Source organism: Sciurus carolinensis, chromosome 10 (assembly GCF_902686445.1).
Source record: "Sciurus carolinensis chromosome 10, mSciCar1.2, whole genome shotgun sequence".
Taxonomy (NCBI): Eukaryota; Metazoa; Chordata; class Mammalia; order Rodentia; family Sciuridae; genus Sciurus; species Sciurus carolinensis.
Window position 1 is genome coordinate 53,172,096 of NC_062222.1, and position 26,430 is coordinate 53,198,525.

A 26,430-nucleotide genomic window follows, 5' to 3' on the forward strand; every position below is an offset into this window, starting at 1 on the left:
AACAACAGCGCGTAATAGGCAACAACAAGGGACAGAGGCAGACTGAGACCAAAAAAGGACCTCACATTCTAAGTTGAGATGTGAGGATCTTTTCCACTCTTCACCTTCTACTGGAAGGTAACAGTTATACCTGACGTCCACTAGGTGGCAGCACATACACAAATAAAGTGTATGACTGATGCAACTGCTGGAAAAAAAAAAAAAGAGGAAAGGAAATTGAACTAGTACTAGGGAAGGAACCTGAACTACGAATCCCAGCATGCATTACTGAGCGCTTGACTTGTTCCTGAACAAAGATCTCAAGTCTTTTTCTCCTTCCTGCATGGATCTAGAGGACGTTGTCTACTCGTTACTCTAAAGTAAGTTTTAAAACAAAACTTTGGATTGTGGGAAGGAAAGATTTAATACTCAGATGTTGCTTTGTTGCATATTTTGAGATTAATCTCAGCAGTTAGAGCAGGATAAAGACAGGTCTTTTTAACAAGTTCAGAACTCTCCCGTATTTATGTTTTTCAGAGTAGCCAAAGAAATAGAGAACTTTTACAATATCTGTCCTAAGTGAACATTTTTTTTTTTAATTTGGCTCATGGAAACATTTAGCTATCCTTAAAATGCTCTTTTTTTTTTTTTTTGCCTCTACTGATCAAAATTAACATTTCCCTCCAATATTTAGTGTACGAAAAACAATGTGCTCCATTTTCACATTGAATTTATTGAGAGTTACCTCATTTTTACTATGTCTGACCATATTTGTACTCCTTTCCCCAGAGAAATCTGTTTTGAGAATGAAACTCATGTTAAAGCTTTGGCCCCAAAATCTGGGGAGGCCAACTAGGAGGAGTTTTCAAAGTGAATGAAAAGAATGCTTTGTGCTTCAGCTGTTGCTCATGAAGTGCTTCTCAGGGTGTCTGAGATTCTTAACTTTTCACTTGTGCCTTCACAGTTCATGAGCCCAACATTACCTAGCAGGGTGTTGTAAAATAACAGCTTCTCAAAACACCGTGCCTTAGGACTGGAGGACCATAAAGACAACCAGAGTCTTTCTAAAGTACATGTAGAATTTTTCCAACTTTTTCTGTGTTGAAAGTGAAATTTTCTCTCTCTCATAAGAAGAAAAAATTCATTGTCTTAGAGTAGGTCAAGCAGCGTGAAAGCCACTTCTCTGTTTCCTAACAAGTGTGAACTAAGTGGGTCACAGCTGGGAGCTGGAAGCTGGTCCCCAGAGCTAGTTATGGTGGGAGCTAGTTATGGTGGTGTGGTTGCCTTGGTCTGGTCCTCAGAAAGGCAGACTCCCAGACGGACTTACACAGGTCTGGATGGTATTCGGGAAATGCTGTTGTGCCAGAAATGCAGAGGGAACTAGGTAAGACAGCAGAGCCATGAGACCACCATGGAAAGGAGGGAGAGCAAAGCCGGGTGGGATAGAAACATCCAGAATACTGTGAAGTCTAGGACGCGGTCCCAAACTTCTGCCAAAGTAGGCCACAGGAAAGGAGCCAGCTCCAGGAAATGGATCTACCTTACTCTCCAAATTGCCCCCGGAAAAGTGGCCTCAGCACAAACTCCCCATGGTCGATCATCCCCTGCAGTCTGGGGTGTGTGAGGTTCAGGCTCCTGGCACAACAGCGGGAGTGTTGAGAGATCTGCTGGGCTTGCAAGCGTCATGTGCCAGTGCCGCGAGCCTTGGGGCCACCTCTTGGACCTTGGTTTGCATTCATAGCTGTAAAACAATGGGCAAGCCACATAATCTCATTGGTGACCAGGCCTGTCTCTCATCTCTGAAACGAGTACCGTCCTCTGTCTTCCTGCTGTTTCACCAGCACCTCTCAGACAAACTGCAGGACCTCCCACCCACAGCCCTGCGCCTGCCCAGGTTTGTTCTCTGCAGTGATCTTTCTTAAATACATCTCTGATCACATCGTGTCCTTTCCACACATCCTCAAAGCCCTCACCTGCAGGAGGCACTAGTGCTAATTTAGCATGTGGAGTTTGGACCTAGGTGTGGAGGCTTGAAAGGAAAGGGTGCCCTGGGACCCAGGCGGGGCGGGGGTATGGGCAAGGCCTGCAACCTGTACTTCACAGGCAGGCAAGTGTGCTGAGCGATAGTGAGAGCCATTGTGCAAGTGCAATCAGTGGCTTCACTAGGCACCCATCCAACTCCCTCTTCCTCTTGCTTTTCACTTTCTAATGACTGGAAAACAAAATTCTCAAATTGCTCACCTCCTTTCCTGTTAGGGTGGCCAAGTTGTACAGGTCTGAGCAATGAAATGTTGGTGGAAATTTCCAAGGAGGACTTCCTTTTTTAAATTTTTAATTAGTACATTGTAATTATACCTCATAGTGGGATACACTGTGACATATTCATATATGCACATAGCATGATTTAGTCAATTTCATTCCTCAGAAAATGAGGCCTCTCTGAAAACCTTTAGTGTTTTGTTTTGGTACTAAGGATTGAACCTAGGGGAACTTGATCACTGAGCCACAAAACCTAGCCTTTTTTGAGACAGGGCCTCATTAAGTTGCTGTGGCTGGCCTTGAAATTGGGATCCTCCTGCCTCAGCCTCCTGATTGGCTGAGATTACAGGTGTACACCACCACACACACTGAGCTGAAAGACTTTAGTTTTTTACTCCTCCTTTTCTCTTTTCTTAGAATATGAATGTGATGCCTTGGGCTAGAGCAGCCACTTTGTGAGTTGGTATGAAGTCAGAGATACACATGAAGCACAAAACACAGCAGGAGAAAGAACCTTGTTGATCACCATTGGACTGTTCCTCAACCCCAGCTCATTACTAGCTGTTCCTCTCACCCTGTGATGTGCAGTCCAAACTTAGCCAAATATCTCGTGCATGTTGACTTTCCCTTATGTCAGAGTTTCTCAGTCTTCCCTTTTAGAAATTTCTGATCATATGTGTTAAAGTGTTCCTACTACGTGTTTAATTTTTAAAAGAGTATCAGCAATATTGTGTGATGGACTGTTCTCACAGCAAAATGTCCAGGAATTCTTCAGTTTAGTTCTGGCTTTACCGTTGACTGGCTCTATTAACAGACAGGTCCAGTTTCCTCATCTGTAAAATGGGCTATGAGACATGATTTGATTTTTCCAATCCTTCTGTTCATCTCTGAGACCAATCATAAAATCTTTTCAAGGAACAAGGAAAAAATCATAAGTTATTGATATTGCAATCTTGACCCAAGTTTACAGAAGAGAAATTGAGAAGCAGCCCTGGGTAGTAAAGACATAAACAGTGCTATAGATGGGCACAGGAGCAGTGGAGAGGGCAGTGTGTGAAAACTCAGGGACAGAGGTGTCCTCTCCGTACAGCGTCCTTTGCCAGTCATCACTTCCATGTGTTATGCTAAATGATTTCGAGATACACAGCCAGGTATCTAGAGTAAATTCTCCTGAACACTCAGATGGTGGGACTGCTGGAACAGAGGTGCTGTCTTCACATTCTTACAGCAGCACATGGAGCTATTATTTCAGGTGTTACTGCCTGCATAAGACCACATGCTGCGGTATAAGCCATTAAATGCACATGTCTTTAGATTCAACTACAGGTTCCCTCATGGGTCGACTTGATGGGAAAGTCATCATCCTGACGGCTGCCGCCCAGGGGATCGGCCGGGCAGCTGCCGTGGTGAGTCGCTCTCCTCTTACCCACTTTTGAAGTATGGAATTCTGTGGCCCAATGCCATGGTTATTTAATTCTGCTCTGCTTTTGGGGGCAGGTGCTAAGGAGTGAACCAGGGCCTTGAGCATGTTGAGCAGGTGCTCTTCCCACTGAGCTGCACCCCAAGTCTTTTTATTTTTTAAATTATCTTTTATGTTTCTGTTGTCTTAAGTTAGAAAAAAAAAGTCACTACCTCTGAAGCAGATGAAGGAATAAATACATCACGTGTAGTATGTGATATCACTAACAACTTTGGACTCTGAGAAATGTAGTTGTGTGCCTCAGTTTTTCTGTACCATAATAAATTTACTGCAGGGGTTTCACAGAGGTGCACAGCTTTCTGAAATCGTATCAGTTCACAATTAGGACTCCAGAGTTATGGAACTCTCAGGTTACCTTTGTCTTCTGCTTTCCCTCAATTTCTCCCACATCATACCCCCTATGTGAGCTAATAGTGTGCCTTAAGGGCATGATTTAACTTATGAAAGTACTGTCATACTCTAGGAGGAAAAATCACCCCCTTTTCTCTTATAATCTGGAATTTAGTCGGAAACAGAATAACAGCATTGCTTTCAAAGGTGTTAAAAACGGAATTTTAGCCAGATGCAATGGTGTATGCCTATAATTCCTGTAACTCAGGAGGCTGAGGCAGGAGGATCACAAGTTCAAAGCCAGAATCAGCAACTTAGTGAGGGTCTAAGTAACTTAGAGAGAACCTGTCGCAAAATAAAAAATAAAAAGGGCTGGGTATGTGGCTTGGTGGTTAAGTGTCTCTGGGTTTAATCCCCAGTACAAAACAAAAACAAAAACAAAAACACACCCAGAATTTTTAAAACTATATTGTTTGATATTAAATGGACAAAGTCAAAAGACACGCACAATATATGTCACATTGTTCTAAGGAACAAGGAAAGTAAATTAAAACAATAACAGTGGGGGAGGGGAAGCAAGACTGGGTAGTTTGAGATTCCACCTATTTTATAGGGGAAACCAATGAAAATAAGAAAAAAGAGAAAAGACAAGATGTTTTCATTCATCAGAGCATTTTAATCAAGTAAACAAGGGAGTTATTTGTACTTTGTATCTGCCAGGCTTTTGCAAATGAAGGTGCCAAAGTCATAGCCACAGACATCAATGAGTCCAAACTTCAGGAACTGGAAAAGTACCCAGGTAAGCAAACTGAGCAGCTGGACCTTGGGGTTCAGGGTCTGTCCAGCATTAGAAAGCAGTGACACTTGAAGGTTCAAAGAGAGCTCCTTGGGCTGGGGAGGTAGCTCAGTGATAAAGCACTTACCTAGCTTGCACGGACCCTGGATTCAATCCCCAGCACCAGAGAGAGAGAGACAGAGAGAGAGAGAGAGAGAGAGAGAGAGAGAGGGAGAGAGAGAGACGGAGAGAGAGAGAGACGGAGAGAGAGAGAGGGAGAGAGGTACAAACTTACTATATTCCAGGCATTGCTCAAAGAGAACTCTTTAGCTCAGCAACACCAGCCACCTTTTTAGATTCTGGATCATTGGCATCGAATCTATATTGTGCAAACCTACACACAGAAATCTGTACTTAAATGAAATCTGAATACTGGTGGAAGGGACACTGGGGGGTGCAGGGCTCAGATGGTGAACCAGAGCCTGAGACCGAGGGACCTGCAGGTCCCACCGCCAGCTGCGTCTGCACCACCGCCACTGCACACCTGGAATCAGTTGAACCTAGTTGTACTTTCATCCTCAACTTTTAAACACTTTCAAATATGGAGGATAATCAACAATTTCTTATTTGGGGGGACTGTTGGCTTCAATTTCTTATTTAACATGGATTGTCTACATTGTTACTATCAAATGCTGGAAAGCGGCTCTTTCCAAAGTAGGAGAGCCTACCTTGTGTTCATGTTCCTTTTGGGTGGAAAATTAATGACTTTTTGATTTGTCTGTGAGCTTAGTTTTCTGGGGCCATTTTACAATAATGCTCGTCTTGTTGTGGAGCAGAAGGAACCTGAGTGTCCCTATGAATGTCTTTGGCCTTCTCCACATTCAGGCCCCTTTTCTGCCCTCTGTGCTCCCCCATCCCACCCTGCCCTCACACTGGGCTTTGAACCCAGGGACTCTCCACCACGCAGCAGCATCCCCAGTCTTTTGGGTTTTTTGGTTTTGAGACAGGGTCTCCCTAACTTGCTCAGGCTTTCCTTGAACTTTCGATCCTCCTGCCAAAGGTTTCTAAGTGGCTGGGATTGATGTGCCCCTGACCCCAGCTCTTAGGTTTTCCTTGTTGTTGGGGTACTCAATCTTTGTGGATCTCCTGGGTATTACAGTTGGACACATACATTTTTTTTTCTCAGAAGATGTAAATCCTTGGTTAGCCTCATAGAATAAGAATTCTGAGAATACCATCTATTTCCTGGGAAAAGAAAAAAGAGAATCCTGGTACTGGGGATTGAATCGAGGGGCGCTCAACCTCTGAGCTGCATCCCCAGACCTTTTCGATTTTGTTTTTGAGACAGGGACTCCCTAAGTTGTGAGGCTGGTCTGTAGTTTGTGATTCTCTTGCCTCAGCCTCCAAGTAGCATGGCACTACAGGCTGAGGGCCACCCACAGGTCTTGAGCCCTATTCTTGATACGCCCAATGAGGATCCAAATGACAATCCACCACCTGAAGAGCACCTGGGAGTCTTCATCTGAGGTGAGGGACCATGTCCCTGAGGGTAAAGCAGCCCTGCCAATAACAACCATACCCAGCTGGGAAGGACTCTATGAAATGTCCTTGGGATTCCTTTATCATTTGTTGCAAGTGTGGACACTTTTGACAGCTTGACAGATTTTAACTCCAGAAGCACTTTAGGAATGGTGCACTGACTAATCCAGAAGATATTCCCAGTGGTTGGCAGTAGTTCCTCCCTAAGCTAATACTGAAAGTGTAACATCTCAGAGCCCAAAACTAGAGAAACAGGTATCTTGCCACCTCTAACAAGTACATGAGTACTTGAATTCTGTGGCATAAGATTGGGTCTTTTCTTCCTGTCTTTGATAGAGGAAACTAGGGTAGTTTCAGAGAGGACAAAATAAAACTGAATTCCATCTCTAAAAAAAGAAAGAAAGAAGAAGCAGCAAGTCACACATGTAATCCCAGAGACTCAGAAGGCTGAGGCAGGAGGATCAAAATTTCGAGGCCAGCCTCGGCAATGTAGCTAGACCCTGTCTCAAAATGAAAAATTAAAAAGGACTGGCAATGTATTTCAGTGGTAAAGCATTCCTGAGTTGAATCCCCAAAAGAAAGACAGATAGAAAAAAAAACTTGAAAAAGAAATCTAAAGATACATACTTAAAACTTTTTATTTGTCAATATGTTGAGAACTTAGTTTCAAATTACAAAGTTCTGTGTGAAGACTTGTTAGGTTAACTATTAACGACAACTCTTCACTTCTGTTCTCCTCTTAGGGCAGCATTGTCCAATAGTAACATGGTGTGAGCCATGTGAATATTTGTAAATATTCTAGCAGTCACTTTAAAAAAGTAAAACAGGTGGCAATTAATTTTACTATTTATTTAACCTAATGTAATGTATCTAAAACATTATCATCTCAACGTGTACTCAATATTAAAAATTAGCACTATTATACCTTCTTTTTCACAATTAATCTTTTGATTTGAACTATTACAACTTTATTATAAGCTTCAATAATTTTTTTCAGCTTTACTGAGATGTAACTGACAATAAAAATTGTGTATATTCAAGGTGTACAACATGATGTGGTTGGTTTTGTTGTTGTTGCTATTGCTTTGGGTCCCCCCACCTCATAGAACCCAGGACTTCCTGTATGCTAGGCACATGCTTTACCACTGAGCCACATCCCCAGCCCCAACATATTTTGCATATTTTGATATACATTGTAAAATGATTATCACAGTGAAGCTAATTAGCAAATCCATCACCTCACATATTCCTCTCAATTTCTCTCTCTCTCTCTCTCTTTCTCTCTCTCTCTCTCTCTCTCTCTCTCTCTCTCTCTTATTGTATGTGAGGTGAAACTACTTAAAGTCTGCTCTCTTAGTTATTTCAAGCATTGTATTAACCTCCATCACTGTACTGTACCTTAGTCTTCAGAATTTATTCATAATTGCAAGGTTGCACCCTTTGACCAATATCTCAGCATTTTCACACTAAATATTCAAAATTCACTTGTATTTTATACTTATGCACGTTTCAGATTACACCAACTGTATTTCGGGTACTCACAAACCACATGTAGCTCAGTAGTGGCTATCATACTGGAGACCCTAAGAGATCATCCAGCTGATTTAGGTGTGCACCTACATTTCCTGCATGACACTGAATCTAACTCCGACCTCAGAGGGTTTCAGTTACCCTGCAAGAAATCAGAACAGAGAACCCATTTCAAAATCAACTGTCCAGCAAAATACAACAAGTTACATAATCAAACTCACATTAGTCCTTGACTTCGCCAACTGAATCAAAGTATGTTGAATTATAATTCCAACAAAGCAAAGTAAATCTGCTGTAGTAGATAAGAAGTCTTGCTGAAGCAAAAATTCAGTTTTACTTTCTGTTTATTAATCTTTTCTTAGTATATCAAAATAATAAACTGTCTTTTTTTAGAGACATAAATAAGACCCTATAATGATAGCCATCCATCCTGTGTGCCCCAACTGAATAGATTGCATTCTTCACTACCCCGCCTCAAAAAGCTAAATCTTCAAGGTTAACCATTTTTATGGTTATTGGCAAAAAGGTTTGTGTGTGTGTGTGTGTGTGTGTGTGTGTGTATGGACAATCTCAGTGCACTTTATTTTTTAACCTTTTTTAAAATTTGTCCCTTTTAGATACACATGACAGTAGAGTGCATTTTGACATACACATACATGGAGTATGACCTTGTGGTTGAACATGATGTGGAGTTGCACCTGTTGTGTATTCATATAGAAGCATAGGAAAGTTGTGTCCAATTCATTCCACCGTCTTTCCTATTCTCATTCCAGCTACCTTCCCTTCATTCCCCTTTGTCTAATCCACTGAACAATTATTCTTCCCTTCCCTCTCCTGCCTTGTTGTGGGTTAGCATCCACATATCAGAGAGGACATTCAGCCTTTGTTTTATCGGGACGTACTTATTTCATTTAGCACGATATTCTCCAGTTCTATCCATTTACTTGTACACAGTGTCTTTTTTTATAGTTTTTATTTATATTTTTATTTGTTCTTTTTAGATTACATGACAGTAGAGTATATTTTGACATATTATATATACATGAACTCTAACTGCCCATTCTTGTGGTTGTATATGGTGTGGAGTTACACTGGTCATGTATTCATATATGAACACAGGAAAGTTATGTCCAATTCATTCTACTGTCTTTCCTATTCCCCTCCCCCTCCCTTTCCTTCATTTCCCTTTGTCTAATCCAATGAACTTCTATATTTTCTCCCTCTGCCCTGATATGTGTTAGTATCCACATATCAGAGAGAGTACTCAGCCTTGGTTTTGGGGGATTAGCTTATTAGCATGATATTCTCCAGTTCTGTCCATATTCTGGTAAATGCCATAATTTAATTCTTCTTTATGTCTGAGTAATAGTCCATTGTGTGTATGTACCACAGTAAATTGTGTCTTATTTCACTTTCAGGTATCCAAACTCGTGTCCTTGATGTCACAAAGAAGAAACAAATTGATCAGTTCGCCAGTGAGATTGAAAGAGTTGATGTTCTTTTTAATGTTGCTGGGTAATAACTCTATATCTCTGGATAATAACTTTATAGCTCTTTGGTTTCACTTTCAGAAAGTTTTCTGTGACTTTTAAACAATTCATTTTTATAATATAGCAAAGTTGTTCATTGTGGACCATGATGCATTCTTTGAGAAATATGACTAGATTCTGCACAACATTTTCATTACACATGAGATTCAGCAAGTAAGACAAACAAAGAGACAAGCAAAGAAATAATGCACTTTGGGCCTAAAAGCAGTTTCGGACCATTGAAGACCACTGGCACTGGTGCTGTGCTGTATCACGTGCTGTGGAAGTTACAGTGATTTCTAATTCTCTATTTTATAAATAATTCTCTATTTTATAAGAATATACCTAGAGATATGAAGAAAACAGCAAAGTTGGTTGTGAGCACTTATTAAATTTTTGGCAGTGTAGGGGATACAGAAATACTCATGTGCTTGGTGGTTTTCACTGGCTGACGGGTCCTGGGAGTCCTGCAGTGCATGGGAATCACAACCAACAGTACTTAATTGATCACGTAATCTTGGTCCAGAGGACCAAATCCATAAGGATTCCAGTGTTTAGGAAGCTTCCCTGAGGAAGTGTGACTGGAACAAGACAGCAGGTTGTTTAGGGTTTGGTTTTATTCTGCCTTGCTTTTTCACTGTGGAAGTAAACAGCAGCAACATTGCTTTGCTACCTTGAAATACCGAGACACCTGTTTTCCTTGCAAATGGCGATTCCCCTGAAGAGTACTGAATTCATACCACCTGAGGGCACTGTCGCTCTTGAAATGGGAGTGGAACGGAGCCGCAGTCATATAGTCGTTGTTTGTAATGGCATTGATGTTTCCAGTGCAGTTGGTATAGAGCTTCTTTGGTTTGGCGACCCCAAATTCTTGCCTTTTGTCCTTTTTAAAGAAGAATATTGTTCTCAGATAATAAATGTTCTAGCTTAAGTTGTTAGGATCCTTACTAACAGTGTGCTAAGTGATACTATGTCTAAATTATTTAAAGTCTTGATAAGGCAAACAGACAATGGTCTAAGTCAATAAGAGAAGTGGTTAACAAAGGAATTATACATTTTTAACAGCAGTTTTTGTTGTTGGCTTTTTTTTTTTTAACAGTGCTAGGCACTGAACTATGCATACTGAGCTCCATCACTGGTGCTCTGCCACTGAGCTACGTCCCCAGCCCTTTAATGGCAGCCACCACCAACACTGTTTAATCCCTCTTTTTCAGTTTTGTCCATCATGGAACCATCCTGGACTGTGAGGAAAAAGACTGGGACTTCTCTATGAATCTCAACGTCCGCAGCATGTACCTGATGATCAAGGCATTCCTTCCTAAAGTAAGGCCACCATCACCAGCAGGATAGCACCACATTGGGTCTCCATGCTGGGCACCCAGGAGAGATACCCGTGTGAACTAGGGAGTAACTGTAGCTGACAGAATGACTAGTGTGCACTGAATATTTAAATCTGGACATTTGATATAAATTGATTCACTTAACCTCACAGTTCATACATTCAGGGAATATTTATTAAGCCCTTTCTACATGCCAGGCCCTATTTTAAGCACAGAAGATCCATCGGCAAACCAAGTCCTTTGTATGAGAGAACTTCCATTATTGAGGGGTAAAACAGGGTAACAGGTAATTAAATAGACATAAAATATGTGGAATTATTGTAAGTACTATGAAGAAGCCTATGTGGTAGTTACTGTCTTACCACATCCACTGACTTAGAGGGTAAAACTGAGAGGTTAGGTCACTTTTCCAAGGTCATACAACCAGCCAATGGACAGAACTCCAATTTGAAGCCTGAAACTTCAGTACCTCCTGAATTTCCACTGGCAATGGATGGAACCCATTGCTTTTCTTTACCCTGAAGATCCTCCTTTAGCTCCTACTCTTTTAGCTGAGTCAGAGGTATTGGAGAGATGAAAGAGGAAGTGCTAAAGAAAACATTCTTCTTGCTGGGTGAGGTAGCACATGCCTATAATCCCAGAGGTTCAGGAGGCTGAGGCAGGAGGATCCCAAGTTCAAAGCCAGCCTAAGGAACTTAGTGAGACCCTGTCTATAAATAAAGTATTTTTAAAAGGGCTGGGGAAGTGGTTCAGTGGTTAAGTGCCCCTGGGTTTAAGCCCTGGTACCAAAAAAAAAAAAAAAGAAAAGAAAAGAAAAGAAAGAAAAAAAGAAAACATTCCTCTTGAGTCAACTTCATTTGTATTTTCCAGCCTTCATACAACTCATTAGTATTTTAAATTTACTTTTACAAACAAGCATTATAAGCCTTTTTGGGAAATGGCAATAAAGACACAGAGAAGTACAGGAAAATGTGATGCAAATAGAGAGAGAGAAAATGGCAATCACATGCCAAAGAGTGGGCTTCAGAGGAAATCATTCCAGCAAGAACCTTGATGTATGGCCTCTGAAATTAGGACATATACATTTCTGTCCTTAAACACCCCATATTTGGCATTGTCTTATGACAGCCTTATGAAGCTGATGCAGCCCACTGTCCCTGTGGCATGACTGAATAAAGGTACAGTTGAATCACATCACATTCCACCAGCATTGAAAGGCTGAACTGCTGCAAGAAATGGCATTTCTTACTGGAATATTATGAAGGCACGTGAGGATACAGCCCTTACCTGTTAGGGCTATTGTGATGTCTTGTGATATTGCACAGTTATAAAAATATGTAGAAGAGTTTAACCTTCTTGTTTGTATAAACTTCACTCCTTTGTGTAAATACTTTCCTGGTAAGAGTGCTAGTATTTAAGTCTTGGAAAAGAACTAAAAGTACAGTGGAGTTGACTGCTACGTGGGTTAGCTGGGGCAGGTAATTAAAAGAAAAACAAGAGCAACAGTAAAGAAATACTCATTGCCCAGTAAAATTGAAAACAAACAACAACAACAACAACAAAAAACCTTTTGTTGTAAAGTATTCCACTAGGTTCTCTGGGGGTATAAATGTAGGAAACATACAGCCCTGACTTTGAATACGCTTATAAGCCATTAACAACAGACAATGAAAGAGACTTAGTATGGAACTAGCTCAGCTTAAGTTTGTAAAGTGAACCCGGGTGAAATACAGAGGGGACATTTTTGCCCTCCTGTCCCATCTGAATTAGATAACTAGGTTTTTTGTTTGAGGTTTAAAAAAAATTTTTTTTTTTTTTTTGTAGTTGTAGAGGGACAGAATGCCTTTGTGTGATTTGTTTATGTTTATGTGGTGCTGAGGATTGAACCTGTGCCTCACACATGCTAGGCAGGTGCTCTGCCACTGAGCTTCAGCCCCAGCCCTGACTGGGGGTTTTGAATGCCAGCCAACCCAGGACTGAGAAGAGCTTTGTTAAGGGCACAGCAAAACTGATACTTTGTTCTGAGGGTCAACCAAATGTCAGAAAGGATCCAGGTGAACATTAACAAGAAAATTAGAGACACTAACCTGGTAATGAAGGAAACGTTTGGGGGTTTTTGTTTTTTGTTTGTTTGTTTGTTTTATCTGTTTAGTGCCTACAAGGGATATTTAGGTGTACCCAGGGAATATCACTAGCAAATATATATATATATATATATTTACATATATATATATAAACTATCAAATATATATAAATATATATTTATATATACTTGCTAGTATATATAAATATATGTGTATATATTTACTAGTATATATGTATAAATATATATGTATTTATATATTTATATATATTTGCTAGTTTATATGTATAAATACATATGTATTTATGTGTATTTATATATTTATATCTTTTGCTAGTCTATATATATATATATATATATATATAAAATATATATCTATATTTACCAGTTCAATATTTCCTGGGCATACCTAAAGATCACTTGTAGGCACTAAACAGATATAAATACATACATATTTACATAGATTTGCTAGTTTATATATATAAATTTGCTATATAAAGTTACTTTGTTTGGAGTTTGTGAGAATCTGTTATTTGGAATGTCCATGTATTTTTGGAAGACAGATCCTTTGCATAGGATATGAGGGTGCAGCAGAGCCCATGGTAAGGGGAAAATACATCACAGTGGGTAAGACATGTATAAGACTCATTTGTAAAATGAGCCTACTATATGTCTAAAGTGCTCACAAATACTAGTTAAGGAAGTAGGTGTTGAGTACAGTGAAGCTGAAATTGAAAGTTGGAAGTCTTAACTTTTCAAATATACCAACGTCAACTTACAAATTAATACACTTCCTATGACTTAAAGCTTCCCCCGCCACCCCCCACCCCCCCCCACCCCCAGGGAATTAAGGTTTAAGCTCAGGTCCTCACACTTGCTAAGCAAGTGCTCTAGCACTGAGCTACATCCCTAGACCTTTTCATTTTCCATTTTGAGACAGTCTCTCTAAGTTTCCCAAGTTGACCTCAAATTTGCCATCCTCCTGTTTCAGCCTCCCAAGTAGCTGGGATTCCAGGTGTGCCACAGTGCTCAGCTATAATGCATCTTAACAATGATATGAGGCAAAAACACACATTTGTTTTAAAAAAAGTCGTGAGAGATAGTAATGATTGGGATGTAAAATCAGAAGGATTCAATGCAAGTTGTTTAAAGTGACTCAGACTAACTTAATTCCCAATTTCAGACACTTGCATCAGAAGTCCCCAGGCATAGTCTGAATTCTGTCCCAAATCAGTCAGGTGCCTTGGGAGATGGAACTTGCTCTCTCTCTCTCAGTATTTATTTCTTCTATCTAGAAATGAGGGCCAGAGATTGAGCAGTCACATCCAGCCCTAACTGTGTAGGATCTTCCATGTTATTAACTATGACACACATATGCCAGGTTGAAACTTTCCAGAGGAAGCAGGATTTAGAGCCCAGGCAGATCTGAAAAATCAGGTTGTCAAAACATAGGAATACTTGCAGAAAATTTGTGTTTATGGGTAGATACACACACACAAAAAAAGAAAAAACATTGCAAGATTGAAAGACCAGTCAAAAAGCAGAGCACAGGGTGAACATACTGTAAGAAGAGGTCCATGCAGAATGCAAGGTCCACCAGAAGAGAAGATCCATTAGGGCAAAGATTTAGGGATGTCCTGAGCTGGTGTTGGGGAGGGAAGACAGCCTAGAAGCAGGCAAGGACTTTGCTCTTTAAAATCAGCTGATGGACCTGGGTGGAATGGATAGAACAAGTGTTAGGGGACAGACAAGCATCTCCCAGGTGATGTATCCTAAGTTTTACCTGAAGAATTACTGCGTTTTAGAGGACTGGAGACTGAGCCTACACAATAGCCCATCTTTATATATTAAACTGGCTTGAATGTATTCTCCATGTATAAGTAGGTTAATTGCTAAATTGAATGAGAGAGAACCACTTTAAGGCTTAGTTTTCAATAGCATTCTACATTACTGACATTCCTGGTCCTTTTAAAAGAACCCCAATTCATGATCTCGACCAGCCTAACCCTGGAACTATCACATACCTTCCCCTTTCCTACACCTCTTTTTTTCTAAAAAGTGCTGAAGAAACTCACCCTGACAGAAGTGATTTTTTTTCCCTAGACCTTCTGCATTGCCTGTAGAGACTCCTCCTTTTAGAAATCCTTTCTTTACTTGATTTTCATGACATGACAAACATGCTGGGTTTCCTTCTGTTCTCTAGTTTGTTCTTCTACTTCCTCCTGCAGTTATGTTAACACTTTGCTGCTCTCTTATCCTCCATCATCTCTGCCTTGTTCTTGATGGCCATCTGCCCTGCCGATGATTTCACTGTGAATTTAGTGCCAAGAGTTCTTTCAGCTTCCTGCTTCTTTCCCCAAAGCAGCCATCATGCCCAGTCCTTGCACATAATTCTATAATCTCAGAAAACATTCATATTATGACTAACAAAGCATATATTCATTTGAAAACAGTTTTTAATTCATAGCAGCTGTGTGTATTATATATTCTGTTAGGTCTGGGACAGGACCCAGCAACCTGCATTTTAACCAAGTACCTCAGGAAATTCTGATTCATCAAATTTGATTGATTGTCTACTGTTTAACCTTTATAGGAGCACAAAATAGCCAAAGACCCTCCTCTTGTTAAATTCACATTTTAGTGGGGAAAGTCGGAGGGAGGCATCCTTAGGAAACACTGCCCTGAGTGGGACTCACTTCATTACAGGAACTACTTATCGAGTCCTGCCTACCCACCTAGAGATTCTACCTCTGCTCCTTGGATATTTCTGGGACTCCACTTTTACCATCTTTTTCTAAATCACTACATCAGCTTCCACTGGTCTCTGAATGCTGCCATAGTAATCCCAGATCTGAACGTGCCTCTCCTCCTCTGCTTTAAACCCTCTGTCACTGCATTGCTGTCAGGGAAAGACTGGGGTTCTTTGTTTTAGCCTCTGATGAGCTCTACACCCTCTTTCTTCCAATACGCTGTGTTCCAGTCAGACCCATCTGCTCCTCCCAGTTTATACATGTGATACCCTCCTCTTGAAACACCCTTTTATTTTTCTAATACCCTAGATTTTTAAATTCAGTCCTGATACCTCCCACTCAGGAGCTCCCCTACAGTGCCCCCTACCCAGCCTGGATTGGCACCTCCTGTCCCCACTCTTCCCTTAGATCTCTGTGGAGTTCTGCACTGTCATTGGCCATTGATTACATCAGCCTACCCAGACGGGCTGACTGCTCCCTATAGACAGGATTCATTTATCCTTGAATCTCTTGGACCTTGCACAATAACTGGCTAAAATAGATATTCAACAAATAGGTGTTGAGCTAGTCCAGGTGGCACATGCCTGTAATCCCAGCAACTCAGGAGGCTGGCGGGACATTCACAAGTTCGAGGCCATCCTGGGAAGCTCAGTTAGACTGTCTCAAAATAAAAAATGCTGGGGGTAGAGTTCAGAGTAGAGCTCCCTTGGCTTAATCCCCAGTACCACACACACAGTTTTGAATGGAGTGATAATGTTCTAACATCAGGAACACACAGTAATGATTGGCTTCCTTTCATGTTCCATTTGGCTCAGAATTCATTCTTGGTCTTGCTGATGTTCATGCACTGTGGGAAAATGGTGAGGCTCCTCAGACATGCCAGTAAGTCGTGAACAGACCATCAGTTCCCAGCAAAGGGTGGGTGGGCCAGGTGTTGTGGGTTTACTAACAGTTCCTAACACAAATAGTTAATTCAATGCTTAAATTGGTTCTTCAAACAGTAAGTATATGAAAACATTTTAAAGCCGTAAATTTTGAGCTTACGCAGTGAAATTCATTCTCTCTCTCTCTCTCTCTCTCTCTCTCTCTCCCCCCCTCTCCCCTCCCCCCCCACTCCCTCCCTCTCTTCACGTTCGTTTTGTTCTGGCAGATGCTCACTCAGAAATCTGGCAACATCATCAACATGTCCTCCGTGGCCTCCAGCATCAAAGGTAGGAGTGCCTTCCTTCCTCTGGGATCCATGATGCTCACATGCACACACTTGTGAGCTGTGGGTTTGGGAGTAAACATGACTGAGATCATAAAACCCATATATAATTTCAAACTGCTTTTTAAAAAAGTTGGTAATACGTTCCTTAACCATTAGACCTATTGTCATAGATATAAAATTAAATAAAATTATATGCCTTTGCCTTCCTGTTCTGCAGGGCGGGGAGCTGGGGGGGTGGGTTGGCAGGGGCTCTGACCAGGAAACAGATTCAGGATTCAGCAGGTGGAAGATTCCAGGCATGGTGGGAAAATTGATCATCCTTTATTTGAAGGTGGCCATAGCATTAGCCAGCCCCCAGCTTAGGCTTCATTCCCCATCCAGTTGCATTTTAGCCACCCCCTCAGTTCATTTCTATAGGCCCTTTTTATCTGCAGGCCAAACAAAGAAGGCACACTGTTGACAGGTTACATAACGGGGGAGCGGGGAGGATATGCTCACAAGGCACATGCTCACAGGTTAATGTGTATCACCTTGAGTCTGTGCTGAACCACAGTGTTTCTGGCCTTGACTAACCATAACATAGTCAGTTCCCAGCCCTGGCTACACACTAAAAACATAACATAGCCCACCAGAAGTCTTGGCGAGGAAGCCTAACTAGAGCCATTTTGGGGGTCTGCCCCAAAACTTTTATTTCTTCTAATGGACATGGAACTGGGGAAGGAAATATTTATCAGGTAGTAATCCAAAATGATATGCTGAGTTGGGCACAGTGGCACAACCTACAATTCCAGCTACCTGGGATGCTATGTAGGAGGATCGTGAGTTTGAGCATAACCTGGACAGCATAGTGAGACTCTATCTAAAAAAACAAAAAAGAAAAAAAAAAAAAGGAGAAAATAAAAGGTAGATGGAAAGATCCATGTACTTGAAATCACTCTGCAAAATGGTAAAGTGCAGTTACAAACATTAACATCAACTTATATTCCTCAGAAAAAAAGTAAAAAAAGAGATGATATAGTGAGCCCCTGCCCACCCTCCAGATTCATAGTCCAAAAGGGGGAAAAAGGCAGGCAAATACCATCCTACAGTGTGATAACGTTGTAACAAGTGGTTTGTACAAAGTACCCTCACATTACAGGGGAGGGGACCCTGCCCATGGGTTTGAGGAATGCTTTTCAAAGACAGTTGACTTGGACTGTGAATGAGAAGTCAGGTTGAAGGACTAGGATGTTGGGGGAAATGGAGATAATGTCACAGCCTGACTCAGATGAATTTGTGACTTTAAAATGAAACAGCGACTGCTGAGAGAACATTCCTTTTCTTAGCAAGGACGCACACATTCGGGATGCACAGGAAAGGAATGTAAAGAAGTGTCTACACCTCTTGTTTTATTGTTTGTTTTTGCTTGGGTTTGTTTCTCCTTCTCTCTTTTTTTCTTTTGGAATCTTCCTAGGGGTTATACCAACTGACAGCAAGAAGCAGACTGCTGTTTGTTACTAAGTAACTGCAATATCTCAACACCTGAGTCTCAATTAAAGTGTGCCTGTACTGAAATTATTTTCCTAGATGCAGAAACTGGTCCTATTAAGGGAAAAATCCTGATACCATTTCTTTTAAAAGGAGAGTGGGAGGAAGCAGGAGAAAGCTACTGAGAAAGCTACCTTGCGTTTTCTCTCTAAAAGAGACTACGTTTCGGATTCCTCATTTGTCCCCCTTTGCCTTGCCCCTTAGGAGTGGTGAATAGATGTGTGTACAGCACCACCAAGGCAGCAGTGATTGGCCTTACAAAGTCCGTGGCTGCAGACTTTATCCAGCAGGGTATCAGGTGCAACTGTGTGTGCCCAGGTGAGTCTGGCAAGTTCAGGGCTGTGAACTTGTCCTTTCTGACATCCTGTTTGCCACTGTGACAGACATCTGCATTAGCTCATTTACCAAATGTTGAATTGTATTCTGTCATTGGGAAAAGTTCGAAAGAAAGGTTCTGGCCTTCTTAAGGTAACAGTCCTCCAATTTTAAGTTGAGAAGGAGCTCCTGAATAGGAATGAGCTACAGATTCAAAGGGATGAAAGGCCACCCACATGTGCAGGGCAATTCCCAAACAAGTCCCTAAGATAATACTTGCCAGGGTCTGATGTTTGGGAATTGGACCAGGGTGACCTTATTAGAGGAAAGCTAAAAAGGAGACCATGTTCACAAGACAGCAGGGTGAAAGTAAAGGGAGCCTGGCAGAGCACAGGGATCTACCTGAGTCATGAGGTGACTCATAAATCAAAAGGAGACATTAACTTTTTTTTATGCTATTAAAAGGGGCCTGCAAACTATGGTCTGTAGGCCAAATTTGGATACCACCTGTTTGATTTATAAAGTTTTATTGGAATACACCCACACCCAATTTGTCATGTATTGACTATGTTTTCATGCTGTAAAGGCAGAGTTGAATGGTTCCAGTAGATCAAATGGATCTCCAAGTCAAAAATGTTTGCTGTCTCTTTATCAAAAAAAGTGTGCTGGTCCCTCATACAAAGGAAGAAGAAAAGCAGGACTTTCCTTTTAATAACTGTGGATGTGTCTGTTTAATAGATATGCCTTTGACTTGGTTCCACTAACCCAAAATGAGTAGACAGTACCTAATGATTTTTATTATCCTCCAAAAAGAAACACTGACTATCCAAGATCATGGTTTTCAGAAGTTCACTGCTGACATTGGGTGATTTGGGAGGACTATTTCTAAATTACCTGTGGGACCTTTCCAAACCTAAAGGGCATTCCAGAATTTGGGGAAGGAATTGATGGGGAGAACTGTGTGTCTTTTGGAAAGTCCCAGAACAATCTTGGGATAAAAGCCACTGGCTTACAGTGGGAAACTATTAAATATCCTTCAAGGTACAGAATTTCACTGATTGAGATGTCCTGCTTTATTTTTCTTGGAGAAGAAATGTAGATATAGATAACACTAAGAAAAAGAAGAAAACAGAAGAGATGGTTTCACCAGGTTTTGATGTACCCATTGGTGTTATTTGAGTCTAGCTATTCTTGGTACTATTTACCCAGTGGAATAAATGGCAAAATGGTTTGGAAAATGTGGTTGTTTCAGCAGCTGTATTTTTCATAAGATTGGAAAATATGTTCCCAATCTCTGGAACAAGGAACTGGCTGTGATTTACAGAGCCAGACACAGAAGAAACCCAAGGAGGAACCAGTGTGACTGGGATGTTGCTGATGGTGTGAGTCATGAATCTCCAACCAGATATGTGTAGACTGTGGCACAGGGTGTCCATCTGCGTCATGGACACAGCAGAGTCCAGTGATGGTGGAGTTTATCTGAAGGCATTGGCTTGCACTACAGTTTTCATCTAATAGCCATCAGCACCAGCCATGTAAGATCCCAGGCTCCCCATCTCATGACAGGAAACTCTTAAAACTCTAAGGATTTTGAGGAGAGTGTGGAAGCTGAAGGGACACCCTGATGGCAAAACTTTGGACATTAAGGAAGCTATTGACAAGGGGGGAACATTGGAAAGTGGGCAAAAGCTGACCTGAGTTCCCACAGTAATGTGAAGGTAGAAAAGATTCCTAATGAACTGGGCAATCTGGCTAAGGTTTCCTCCCAGAATGTTGGAAGTATTATCTTCTTATGGTAAGTTATAAGAAGAGAGAAAAAATCCTAAAGAAAGGACTCCAAGTAGGTGTCAGGGTTTCTGATTTTGAAGATTCTCAGCCTCTCCAGAAAAATGGAAAATGATACCACAACTAAGAAATGCTTTCTTTTCTTTTCTTTTTGCTACTAGATTGAACCCAGGGGTGCTTAACCACTGAGCAGCATCCTCAACTCTCTTTTAAAATTATTATTGTTATTTTATCTTGAGACAGAGTCTTGCCAAATTGCTTTGGACTTTACTAAATTGCTGAGGCTGGTCTTGAACTTGCAATCCTCCTGCCTAATCCTCCCAAGTGGTTGGGATTACTGGTGTATGCCACCACGCCCAACTTAAGTAATGGTTTCAGAGCAAAGATCAGATCTATGGAATTCTCAGGAGCATGGTCTAGAGATGAAGCTGAGGGTATGACTGTAAAATCATTTGTTAAAACCTCAGAAAGGTCACATGGTTCTCCAGAGTACTGTTCAGTCTGAAAAAAAAAATGGTTCTCTAAAGAGAAATTGCAGATTATATGAGTTAACAAAGAAGTCTGGAGAGCTTGCTGCAGAAGTACATGAACTAAGTGGACTTTAAAATTTTAGTTTCATTATTATTTTTCTTTTCTTTTTTGGTGTTGGGGATTGAACCCAGGGCATTTAAACACTGAGCCATATCTTCAGCTCTTTATTTTTGTTTTGAGACAGGTCTCACTAAGTTCTTTAGGGCCTCACTAAATTGCAGAAGCTGGCTTTGAATTTGCAGTCTTTTCTGTCTCAGCCTCCTGAACCGCTAGGATTACAGGTGTGTGTGCTACCATGCCTGGCTTATTTTTCTTTTTCAAAGGAAAAAAATTTCAAATTACACTTCTCATCAGAAATTTAAAACTCGTTAAAACCAAGAATTTAAAACCAATGAAAATATGCAAAATTATAAGGAAAATTTAGAGCTCCAAATTGCCAAGGACGATGGCAATGTTAGAGTTGCACCTAAAGATCCCAACAGCGAACTTGTCAGCAAAGAATGTTTTTGAGATCATTAAGGCAAACTAGATCCTTGAAATGATAAAGTGCTTGGATGATTTTATTTACATCTCAGGGTGATTGTTACAAATAATCATAGTCTGTTTGAAAAAGTCATAGTAATGTTATTAAAGAAGTTACATGTCTGTTAAGAGATCAGGGGGGCAAAGGAGAAATTGTCATTTTAAGTCAAAGGAGAAGGGTTTCACTATTGTTGTATTATATGGAAAGGAAGTTTAAAGTTTAATTATCAACTTTTTTGGTTTAAGTAAGTAACCAAGCTGAATGTCACCCTGTGATTTAGGAACGGTTGATACCCCATCTCTGCAAGAAAGAATACAAGCCAGAGAAAATCCTGAAGAGGTATTACTAGTATTTTAAATATGTTTAAACATTTTGGTTAAAAAATGTCCTCTTCCTTACCCAGAGTAGACAAATTCATAGAGACAGAAAATGGTTACCAGGGGCTTGGGCAGAAGGGAATGAAAAGTTACTACTGCTTTGTGAGTATGGAGTTTCATTTTTGCAGATGGAACGTGTTCTAGAGATAAATGGTAGTGATGGTGGCAGGACAGTTAAGTGCCCTTTACACCACAGAACCGTTCACTGAAAATAGTTACAATGACAAATTTCATGTTATGTATGTTTTACTATAATATTTTAAAAAACATTCTTTCCTATCAGTTTTCTAATCTGTCATAGTATCTATGGGTGTTATTATATCATGAATAGTTGGAGCACCTTGGGTGAAAGAAATCACCATGACCCAGGCTGATGGTTCTTCAAGGTGGCAAACCCATGGTTCCTCTGTAGATTCCCCTTGCTTTCCACAACTTAAAGAAGTGTACACATGTGTCAGCTAGCATCACTGATGTCTGGAATGGTCTCTGATCACAGGCACTGAATGATTTCCTGAAGAGACAAAAGACAGGAAGATTTGCAACTGCGGAAGAAGTAGCCCTGCTCTGTGTGTATCTGGCTTCTGATGAAGTAAGCATCCCTCTTCCCAGGAAGCTCATTACCCTCTGTCACATTGACTACTATTTGCTCATCAACCTAAAGTCATTTAGGTTGGCAATACATGTCAAAGTGCTGCGTTTACAAGATAGGGGTATGTTCTGATTTAATCTACTTAAGGAAAAGCCACTTTGATCAGAACCACTGACTCCCTCATTCAACTTCTGTGTGTGTGTGTGTGTGTGTGTGTGTGTGTGTGTGTGTGTTGCTGGGTATTGAACCCAGGGGCACTCTACTACTGAGGCTACATACACACCCCTTTATATATATATATATATATGTATATATATATATATATATACATATATATATATTTTTTTTTTTTAAGATAGAATCTTGCTCAATTACTGAGGCTGACCTCAAACTTGCAACTCTCCTGCCTCAGCCTCTTGAGTAGTTGAGATTATAGGCGTACACCACCACAGTTGGCTCCCTCATTCAACTTTAATGTCTCAAAATCATATAGCAAAAGAAATAGAGGATTACTTTCAAAAATTATAATTTGTCAGATGTGGTAGTGCATGCTTGTAATCCCAGCTACTCAAGAGGCTAAGGTAGGAGGACTGCAAATCTGTGGCCAGCCTCAGCAACTTAGAGAGACCCAGTCCCAAAATAAAATTTTAAAAACAGGGGTGATGGTGACTGGGGATGTATGTCAGTGGTTAGAGTACTTGCCTAGCATACACAAGGCCCTGGGTTTCATCCCCAGCACAGGAAAACTTACAATTGGGGAAATCCTGATTAAAGGTAAATCAGAGGAACCTCCAGGGTTGCAAGAGCTTCTGATGACCTATGGAGAGTGGTAACGGGTTCACCTGATTTAGTTGTGCTCAGGGGAGGCAGGATTGGTATGTGGTGTTTTTAGTTTTACTGGTGACTCCTTACGGAGAATTCTACTGGCTGTTTTTTCCTATTTCTTGGTTTCACTGTGTATGAAAATTCTTAACTCTCTCCTACTTTGCAACTGTTTAGTAACCAATTTCATCCTTAATGCCTAGTGTGTATTTTTAAATTACATATAGCCAAGAAAAGAAAAACTACATTATAAGATGTAGAGCACAAGAGATCCTCTTCTGTTTTATGTTTTTGAATATTACATAAACAGGGATCTGTGATGAATGGGCAATGGGCAGAGAGGATGGGGGGAAGACGGAGAGGTGTGTTACTCATCCGTTAGTTCTTCTTTACAGTAACGTGATGCACACCAGATGGTTGGTGAATGTAACAAACACAGGATTGAAATGTTTTAGTAACAGAAGGATTGCCACTTATCAGACCTGTTATTAAACCTTGTTAAAGGCCAGAGAAAGAGTAGAGTAGGCAGATTATTAGTGGAACCACCAGCACATTAGCTTCTGAATCCATATCTTCAAAAGAGCTCATTTGATTTAAAAATACTGCTGATAAGCCATATTATCCCTATGTTGCTAAATATCAAATATTCTGGCTGATATGTGCAACAAAAGGACATTTGACTTTATAGAGGGGCTAGAAACAGTTCATAGTAGAGTTTGTTTGTTTTTTTGGTACGGGGGATTGAACCCTGGGGCACTTAATCACTGAACCACATCCCCAGCCATTTTTTACATTTTATTTAAAGACAGTCATGCTGAGTTGCTTAGGTCCTCACTAAATTGCTGAGCATGGTTTCCAACTTGAGATCCTCCTGCCTCAGCCTCCCAAGTCAATGGGATTACAGGCATGCACCACCACACCTGGTGAGTTTGCTTTTTGAAGGAACTTGGGGGTCTTTTTTTTTGGTAATTTGACTAATAATCCCCAAGTTTCTCAGATGTATAGTATCAGTTTTCATATATTGAACTTTTAAAATTTCCATACTCATAGTGTGATATTTTTCTAGAACCTCTTCCATTGTTTCAAGCTTGAGATCAATTTAGAACTAAGAACACAAATTTGAGACCTTACTTATTCATCTTAAGTTAAAAGATCTGTAAAGTTTTCGACTTGGAAAGCTGAGGCAGAAGGATTGCAAGTTCAAAGTCAGCCTTAGGAACTAAGCACGACCTGGTCTTAAAATAAAAAATAAAAAGGCTGGGGACATAGCGGTAGAGCACACCTGAGTTCAATCCACAGTACTGCAAAAAAAAAAAAAAAAAGAGGAGGAGGAGAAGATGTTGAAACTTCTACCACAAGGATCACTTCAGCTTTAGTTGGAAAATGAAGATTTTTGTGAGCATAAAGCAGTAATTATTTTTTTAAATCCTTTGTTAACTAAATATACATTCTGTTTTTTTAAGCTTTGTTTGCTCATTGACATGACCCCTTTATGACTGACACACTTATGTTGAAAAGTTTATTAGTGGTCAAAACTAAGCCAGTTTTGAATAGTTCTGAGTATTAGAATGAATATGTGGTATTTTAGCCTATACTTTTTCCTCATTTGGTGAATAGTTGTATATCACTGTGGGGAGCCATTTATGACCAGCAATTAAAACCAGACTCGGTGAGTTGTCAGGCTGGGAAAACTGGCTTCCAGGAACTGGCAATCATTAAGAGATTGTTCCAGATCGCCTGAAGTATGTGATTTCCAGGCAGTGGCTCACCACCTGGAATATGCTGGTCCTGCTAAGATAACCCGCTAGAGCAAATGGCTTCCTTAACTCCACCCATCCTGTTCCTAACAGAAGCTCCTCCTGATTCCCCTTTTACCTGTACGACTATAAAGGGGAGGTGGGTTCTTCCATCTTTGTTGAAGTCAGATCTTAGCGTGGCTCAATCCATCATGCCCCCTTTAATTGTCTCCTGTGGTTATTTTATTAAATAAGTTTCTTAGTGATTAATCTACAACCGGCTCATTCCTCCAACAGAAACCCTTTCGCTCACCCACGATGGACATGGAGGAAACCCTACATATCACCACTACTTAACTTTGTGATTCTGAAACCATACACCCAACTAACCCTGCTTCAAATGTAACATTTGCTTGAACACTGGCCAGGGGCCATTTAGCTCCGGTTCACAAGAACATTCAGCAGTTCTAAATCATTCAAACTTTAATTTGATTTTCCTAAATTCAAATTGTAAGTAAGGTTTCCTGTTAGTATGAGAATCAACTGTTTAGTTGGTGCAGCCATGGAACATTTTTAAAAACCAAGCCTGTGTCACACTTGTTTAACTGTTGTATCTCTATGTTTATTACTACAGTCAGCCTATGTGACAGGCAATCCTGTCATCATTGATGGAGGATGGAGTCTGTGACTGCAGGATCTTCTTGTGGGAAGGCAGGCCCTTCTTGTCCATGGTGAACCTGGTTGTGAAGAAAACTCAATGATCATCTCTCTCCTATGAACGACATTAATAAAAGCAAGCCTTTTAAAATTATTGTTCCCAAGAATCTAGTTCTTTAAATATATTACTTTCTCTTCCTAATCTCTAATGAAATCATTGTAAGTCAAATAAAAAAATAATTTAATTCATTGTCAGAATAATTTTTAAAATAGACTTCAGTTTGTAAGCATCTTAGTTCAGGCTGCTATAACAATTTACTATACACTGTGTGGATTAAACAACAAGCCTAATCTTCACATTTTGGAGGCTGTCAAAGGCAAGATCAAGATACTGGCAGATCTGATGCCTGGTGAGGGCCTGCGTCCAAGTATGGAGATGGTCACCTTACCATGTTCTCATACAGCAGGAGCAGGGAGAGACAAAGTAAGTTCTTTCCTGTATTTTTGTAAGGACATTCACCTAAAATCCTGCCTTCCAATACCATCATGTTAGGGGTTAAGATTTGAATAATGTGGGGAGGACACAAACATTTAGTTTACAGAAGCACATACAATTAAGATATGAATATGAAGAAAAGAAGTTTTTTAAAGGAAAAAGATATTAATTTCTATTTCATTCTATTTTCTACTATGTGTTTTGTGCAATTCTACATTGTTCTATATGTGGATCCTTATTTTAAAATTTTACATCATAAATGAACACC

At 40.4% G+C, this 26,430-nt stretch overlaps 1 protein-coding gene across 2 annotated transcripts; it reads left to right on the forward strand.

Annotated features, from left to right (window-relative positions):
- Window positions 1-289: 289 nt before the first annotated feature.
- Bdh2 (3-hydroxybutyrate dehydrogenase 2) lies at window positions 290-25,908 on the forward strand. 2 transcript variants are annotated; one of them, XM_047567385.1, is made up of 10 exons: window positions 290-359; window positions 3,553-3,644; window positions 4,769-4,847; window positions 9,311-9,407; window positions 10,636-10,744; window positions 16,745-16,805; window positions 18,536-18,649; window positions 21,766-21,824; window positions 22,359-22,451; window positions 25,644-25,908. In XM_047567385.1, the coding sequence occupies exons 2-10, from the start codon at window positions 3,573-3,575 to the stop codon at window positions 25,695-25,697; spliced, it is 738 nt and encodes a 245-aa protein (XP_047423341.1). In that variant the 5' UTR covers window positions 290-359; window positions 3,553-3,572; the 3' UTR covers window positions 25,698-25,908. The 2 variants fall into 2 exon arrangements, with proteins under 2 accessions (XP_047423341.1, XP_047423340.1); XM_047567384.1 differs by lacking the exon at window positions 290-359 and having other exon boundaries at window positions 3,543-3,644.
- Window positions 25,909-26,430: the final 522 nt, after the last annotated feature.